The sequence below is a fragment of the Mustela nivalis genome (genome assembly GCF_964662115.1).
Source record: "Mustela nivalis genome assembly, chromosome: 11".
Taxonomy (NCBI): Eukaryota; Metazoa; Chordata; class Mammalia; order Carnivora; family Mustelidae; genus Mustela; species Mustela nivalis.
The window spans coordinates 65406207-65413584 of NC_139030.1; the positions used below are offsets into that span (position 1 = coordinate 65406207).

Consider the following 7378-nt stretch of genomic DNA (forward strand, 5'->3'; position numbering starts at 1 on the left):
TTTTTTCCCAATTAGAAGCTGTATGTTTTCCAACTACTATCTACTTTAATATTAAATTACCATTAAATAAAAGTTTGGAAAAACATACTTTGACTGGTGGTTTCTTATTTTCTTTTGCATCCTTTGTTTGTGCTAGAAAAGAATCTCTTTTTCCACTTGATTTTCTTTCCATGCCACTTATCTTCATATTTAACTGTGAATTTTCTGTCTGTTTTATTAAAAATGAAAGTTTTTAAGTACAAATGTTCTATTTCTCCTTTTCATGCTTTGAAAATTTCAGTATAATACTCATTTCAAGTATCAGATCTCTTCTCATTATTCACTTAAAATCATGTCAAAGAAAACATGTCTAATTTATTAACAGCAAACAGGTTTGGCATCTCTAACTCATACAGTAGCTACTTTGCACCATTTTTATAAATTTTATGAATTCTAATTATTTTGAGAATTTTACAAATTGTAAAAATAAGATATACAAATAAATGCTAAAAGTCAATCAAATTAATGAACTCAAAGACCCCTCCTATTACTGGGAATATTTTAAAGAAACAATCACATTCATAAACTTTAAATATCAAATAAGGAGGCATGCACGATAGAAAGTATTACCTATCATATCCCTTTTAGACTTTTTCAGGATGAATTACACCAAACAAGTCTCCACAAATCTAATTATCTGATAAGGAATTTTATTTTGGCCAAAAATGAAAACTAGAGTGCTTAAGTAACTGTTAACTTTTTTCTCTCATAGGTTCTAAACAATGAACAGCCAAGACTCCATTTGTTGTTGAGTAGGAAAAAAGTTGTGTAATAATGTCTACCTCATGGGAATGTAATACCCATACTTTTACTCCTTGATCAGACAGTGATTATTAGCTAAAGTAATCTTGTTCCAAAGGGTTATATGATAGCAAAGATATGTTTTTCTGACAGAAGGAATGAGATTTGCTGGAAAAGAACTGAGAAAATGAAGGGCAACTCTTGCTTAGACACAGACCAGTAACTATTATTCCTGGTTTACCTAAAGCAACACTTTACCATTTATTTTAATAATTACATCTACAAAGGAAAATACACAAAATGCCATAGTTCAAAAAGAATCATTAATGAATAAGAATCAGAGACTATTTAACTGAGAATCTATGGTGAAATTTACTGCTCTTCTATCAGAAAATTATTTTAGGCCAAAGGGCAAAAAAATATTTAAATAAACAAATGAAACTACATCAAACTAAAAACCTTTTGCACAGTGAAGAAAACCATACACGAAATGAAAAGGCAATCTACTGAATGGGAGAAGATAGTCACAATACATCTGGATAAGGTGTTAATATCCAAAATACATAAAGAACTCATGCAACTTAATATTTTAAAAAATCCCAACTAAAAGATGGGTAGAGCACTTGATCTTTTTTTTTTTTTTTTTTGAGATTTTATTTATTTATTTGACACATGGAGAGAGATCACCAGTAGGCAGAGAGGCAGGCAGAAAGAGGGGAAAGCAGGCTCCCGGCCGAGCAGAGAGCCCGATGCGGGACTCAGTCCCGGAACCCTGAGATCATGACCTGAGCTGAAGACAGAGGCGCAACCCACTGAGCCACCCAGGAACCCAACTGAACACCTCTTTTACTGGAGATATAGAGGGCCAATAGGCACATGAGTATATGCTCAATGTCACTATCATTATCAATGATATGCAAAGGAAAAATCACACACATGACGTGGGACTATTATGGAAAAGAAAAAACAAGTACTAGCAAAGATGTGGAGAAAAGGGAACCCCTATACAACTACTGGTGGAAAGATAAATTGGTGTGACCACTATGAAAAACAGTATGGAAGTGCCTCAAAAAATTAAAAACAGGGGGCACATGGGTGGCTCAGTTGGTTAAGTGACTGTCTTCAGCTCAGGTCATGATCCCAGGGTCCTGGGATGGAGCCCCGCATTGGGCTCCCTGCTCAATGGGGAGCCTGCTTCCTCCTCTCCCTCTATAGCTCTGCCTGCTGGTGTCTCTCGCTCTGTCAAATAAATAAATAAAAATCTTAAAAAAAAAAAAAATTTAACACAGAACTACCATAGAACCCAGTAGTTTCACTTCTGCATATTTGTCCAAGGAATACAACCCCACCAATTTGAAGAGATGTTCACCCTCATGTTCACTGCAGCATTACTTAAAAAAACCAAGACATGGAACAACCACATACTCATTGAAAGATAAATGCATAAGACAAACACATACAAAATCGACTGTCACTTGACCATAAAAATGAACAAAATCTTGTCATTTGTGACAATATGGATCAACCTAGAAGGTATTATGTTAAGTGAATATCAGACAAAGACAAATACTGTAGGATTTCTCTAACATTTGCAATCTAAAATGTAACGTGAACAAACAAAGCAAAACAGACTCAAAGATAGGAAACAAACTGCTGGTTACCAGAAGGGGGATTGGTTGGGGACATATGAAATTGGTGAAGGGGATTAAAAAGTACAAACTTCCTGTTATAAAAGAAAGAAGTCATGGAACGCTAAGTATGAGAATACAGTGGGTAATATTGCCGTAACTCTGTATAACAGATGGAAAACTAGACTTATGAAGGTCATTTCATGATGTATAAAAATATCAAATCACTGATGTACATCTGAAACAGGATACTCTATAGGTCAATTATACTTCAATTTTTTAAAAGTGTTTAAAGCTAGGAAATGGACTTCATAGAGAAACCCTGTATCATGACGCTCTTATGCTCCAGTTTTACGCACTTAAATCACGTCAAAAAAATTTCTAACATTTTGCCTTTTACGAATTACACTGCAATCCAATAAATGAAGTGCTCAAATATTCAAAAGTAAAAAACCTCTACTTACTGAATCGGAGTAGGGTCCACTGGATTCCTCCATAATTTCAACATGTTCCAAACCAGGTAAAAGCAATAGAAATTTCTGTTTGGCTTGTCTTAGTACTGGTCTTTAAAAAAGTACATAAACACACACACCTTGAGTCAAGCAGTACTGGTAAATACTGGTAATATGTTAATAAGAACACTTTAACGATAATTTTAGAGTGCCAAAATACATCCACCTTAAAGATTGTTTCTCATTCTACATAAACAAAACTGGGACAAATGTAGAATATTTAGTTTCTTGCTCACCTCTTCCGTTCCCAAATATTCTTCTTTAAGAAGTTTCCCAATTTTTATCACGTAAGATTCTAAGCAAAAGTAGACTATTAAACTCTTGTGTACACATCACCTGTATTTAATAACCACCAATTTCTTCCTTTTTATATTTCTTTTATTAATGAAAATTTAATACTGCTTTTAATGTTCCTAAAATCACGGTTACTCTCAGGACCAAAGTCAGAGGTCAAGTTATGTTTAATAACTACCATGTTATTCCAAGTAACATTTCAACTGAGGAATGTTCTGCAATAATTCTTCCAAATAAAAATTCATATTAAAACCAAAATACCAATTTAAGCAATCACAGTAACTATATAAAATAGTTTTGTGGGTAGCATACTTTAACTCTTCAGGGTAAGTCAACGTTGTCACTTTAGCAAATGTGGCATTCCAGAACTGAGCACTTTGTTTTCTAATCTGCTTATTCTTGTGCAAAAATATTATGCATAATAATGGAGAGATCTGTTCAAGAAGTTCGCTGTCATAAGTTCCAGTGTAGCTGAAGTGTAGACAAGCAATTATCTCTCCCAGTAGCTTTTCTAACTAGGAAAAAGGAAAATTTTATTACGATAAAAAATGGAAATGTCCTTTTAAAACAGGAAAAAATAAAAGCATAAAACATACTGAACTCAAAACATGTTATTATTTCAATTTTTTCAATTAAAACTTTTTTTTTTTTTAAAGCTCCCATCTGTCTCCTTAAATATGTGATTATAAACTGACAAATTATCAGGTGAATTTACTGTGATTATTAATACAAGACTGTGATTTCAAACAATCTTCCATTAACAGAAAAAAAATTACATTTTCTCATGAACAGAGAGTAATAGTTAACTACAGAAGTTTTACCTATAAAATACCAGGAACCAATTACCCTCGTGTATAAAGGGCTAAGATAGGAGGTGGGGAGCTGTACGAATTTAAAGCAACATTACTGAACCCTTCTTTAAAAACTACATGCCCATGTCATGTTATTAAATGTCCATTTAAAACTGTAAGTATAATCCTTTTACAAATCAGAACTATGTACAGGAAAGACAATTACCTAAACCCTAACATTTTTTTCACCATGAAAATATGTTTTATAGACAACTGTCTATTTTTACCTTGTTGCTCATACAACTATACACTTTAGGAACTTCATCAAGCCTGGGAAGAAAAACACAAGAGTACCACTTATATTTCAGAAAGTTAAACCTAAAAATATGTAACGTAGCCATAAAAATGAGACATGTGTAGTGATATAAAAGGGTGCCCAAGATTTAATTTTAAAAATGTCAAATTATCAAACAAACGTGAAACAAACCTATCTTAAAAAATGAACCACGGCGGGGAGAAAAAAGAGCCACAGAAAAACATTTAGAAAAGATCTCAAAATACTAATATTAGTCACTTCTTTCTGTACCTCTTTTAAAAAGCATAAATTGGGGCACCTCAGTGGCTCAGTGGGTTAAAGCCTCTGCCTTCGGGTCAGGTCATGATCCCATGGTCCTAGGATAGAGCCCTGCATCAGGCACTCTGCTCAGCAGAGAGGCTGCTGCCCTCTTTCTCTCTGCCTGCCTCTCTGCCTACTTGTGATCGCTATCTGATAAATAAATAGAATCTTAAAAAAAAAATTTTTTTTTAATTAAAAAGCATAAATTATTTTTAAGCTTAAAGGCTAAAAGATGCACAAAAAGCTAATAAATTTGGGGTTCTACTTTGTACTTTTATCAAATTTGTTCTTAAAACTTTCTTCATGTATTTAATTTATAAAAGACAGACTATTATGACTGAACCACATAAGCTTGCTAGAAGAAACATCGATGAATCCTTTCAAATTGCTTTTTTAAAAAAGTTATGTTATTTGGGACTTTTCATGGTTCAAGGCATTGCTTATTTCGATTCAAATGGAAAGGATACTGTAAATTTTTACATGGTAATTCAGAAATTTAAGTACGTATACCTTTTGAACCAACAATCTGACATCTACGACCTCTTTCTGAAGAAGTAGTGGCAAACTGTTATGTATACAAATATGTTCAACTATAATACTGTGAAGCTAGGGAAAAGGCTAGAAAAACACTTATGTCTGCTAAGAGGAAACTGGGTACAAAGATTTATGGAACCCTCTGCAGACATCAAAGAGAATGAGATTCTTAGATGAATGGTACAAGACGCATACAATATTTTAAGGGTATACCATATACTTAACCACAAAGTAGCATGTCAAATATGCTTCATATACATTGTAAATTTAACAGGTATGCTTGTTTGTATTATCAAATCTGAAAAGGTATGCACTAAATTGAAAGACAGGGTTGAAATAGCACACAAAATTTTAAAACTCCCAATTTCTACCTCTTATTTATATTTCTGTATGATTTGAACTACCTTTTTAACAAATGCAGTTTAATATAGTACCCTCTTCACTAAATGGTAACAATTACCATCCATAACAAGAAGCTGATGGGAAAATGACAAAAGTTTGCTACCTACATCTAAAGACATTTAATTTAAAGCTATTACATAGAAATTCTAAATACTTACTTTAAGTTTTCATAAAATAATGCCAGAGGTCTTGTTAAAGTTGCAAATATTTTTCGGATCATAGAAGGCAAAGAAATACGTCCAAGTACATTAGAAAGAATACTGATGATTGAGTTGCCGACAGTGAGGAGAGTATCAGAATGTACTTCCTTGAAGCTCAGAGTGTGGAAAGAATAGATCACTCTCACAATAAGTTTAAATAAAGAGGCCAATTTCCCTAGAGGTTCCTTCTTCTTTTTGGACCAATCTGAAGGTCTCTGTGGTGCTAAGATAAAATTGAATTTATTAAAAACTCAAGTATTTTGAAAAGTATTATTCTATGTCTTTATAATTTATACCATTTAAATGAAAAATAATCTATAAAAATGACAGATACTTCTAATATACATGTTTCTGTAGAGTGATACCCACAAATCCTAAAATGATACACCATTATTGGTAAGTATCACAACACTGTCTTTAAAACTGAAGCAGAGACAAAGAAAAACTATTAGGCAGATCTAGAAGAAATCCAGGAAAATGAGTATTTTCTCTAAGGAGTTGTGAAATGCATTTCAAATGTTTATATTCTGAATTTCAACAACTGATTTGTAAGAAAGTACTAAGTTATAAGACAAGGTCCATGGAGTGCCTGGGTGGTTCAGTCACTAAGTGTCTGACTCTTGTTTTAACCTCATGTCATGATCTCACTGATGGTGGGATCAAGCCCCTGTGACAGGATCTGCACTCATCAGGGAGTAGACCTTTAGATTCTCTCCTTCTGCCTCCCGACCTCCCCAACTCACATGCAAGTGGCTTGCCGTAAAATAAATAAATCTTTTTTTTTTTTTTAAGATAGGTTCCAAAATTAACTTTAGATGTCCAAAACTTCCCTTAGAAATTATTGCTCCCTAGGTCATCTATAATAAACTGAACCCTACAAATAACACTCAACAAGTCACAGATCCAAATCCTCAGAAAGACTGCAAAGAAAGCAAGCCTAGATTTGAATTAAAAGATGTATCTTAAAAGCACTGTCTGACTTTTCTGTGTACTATTTTTATTTTTAGATCCTGTCTCTCCGATACCTACCTACAGGAATAAACCCACATTTGTCAAGAAAATCACAGATTTTTAAAAATTACCTTTCCTTCAAAGAATCTATTCTCTTAAGGTAAAATATCTCAGATTTAAGAGAAAACTCTAAATCAGTGCTTGCTGATGAAAAATATCATGTGGTGAAATAAAAAACAAGTGTTACCAACAAAAGGAAGTTAACCTTCTTCCTAGGGAATGGCCACCCCAAAATTCCAGGCCAGTATGCTAAGGCGGAGGAGACAGCCATGAATCACGTGACACATATCCCACACCTGTCTACTCAAGAGGATCCAGAAGCAGTGACATCTTAATAACAACGAACAGATCTCAGTTTCTAAATGCCATCCATCCTCAGCAAAGGACCAACGTTCCTTGGAAATATGGTTGGTTCTAGGCTGAAGGATGAGAAGTACAGAATGAGCCTGATTATCTTATGCCGAAGGGCTCAAAAAATAATGGAAACACATGAAATGGTCATACAGGCCAACATGAGCATAAGTATTAATAACAATGAATTATAAACCACTGAATAACAAAAAGCCAGTGATAAAAATAAAATAAGGTAGGGACACCTGGGTGGCTCAGT

General features: G+C 33.7%; 1 protein-coding gene and 1 long non-coding RNA gene across 2 annotated transcripts in view; both read right to left on the reverse strand.

The window, feature by feature from the left end:
- The window catches only part of LOC309843934, a 1014078-nt gene that overhangs the window by 749467 nt on the left and 257233 nt on the right, over positions 1 to 7378 (reverse strand). The window lies entirely within an intron of this gene.
- The window catches only part of RIF1 (replication timing regulatory factor 1), a 55918-nt gene that overhangs the window by 13059 nt on the left and 35481 nt on the right, over positions 1 to 7378 (reverse strand). Inside the window, 6 exon segments of the mRNA XM_082690947.1 lie at positions 89 to 208; positions 2873 to 2972; positions 3527 to 3729; positions 4293 to 4335; positions 5716 to 6005; positions 6008 to 6032. Of these exon segments, the coding sequence (XP_082547073.1) occupies positions 89 to 208; positions 2873 to 2972; positions 3527 to 3729; positions 4293 to 4335; positions 5716 to 6005; positions 6008 to 6032 (781 nt within the window).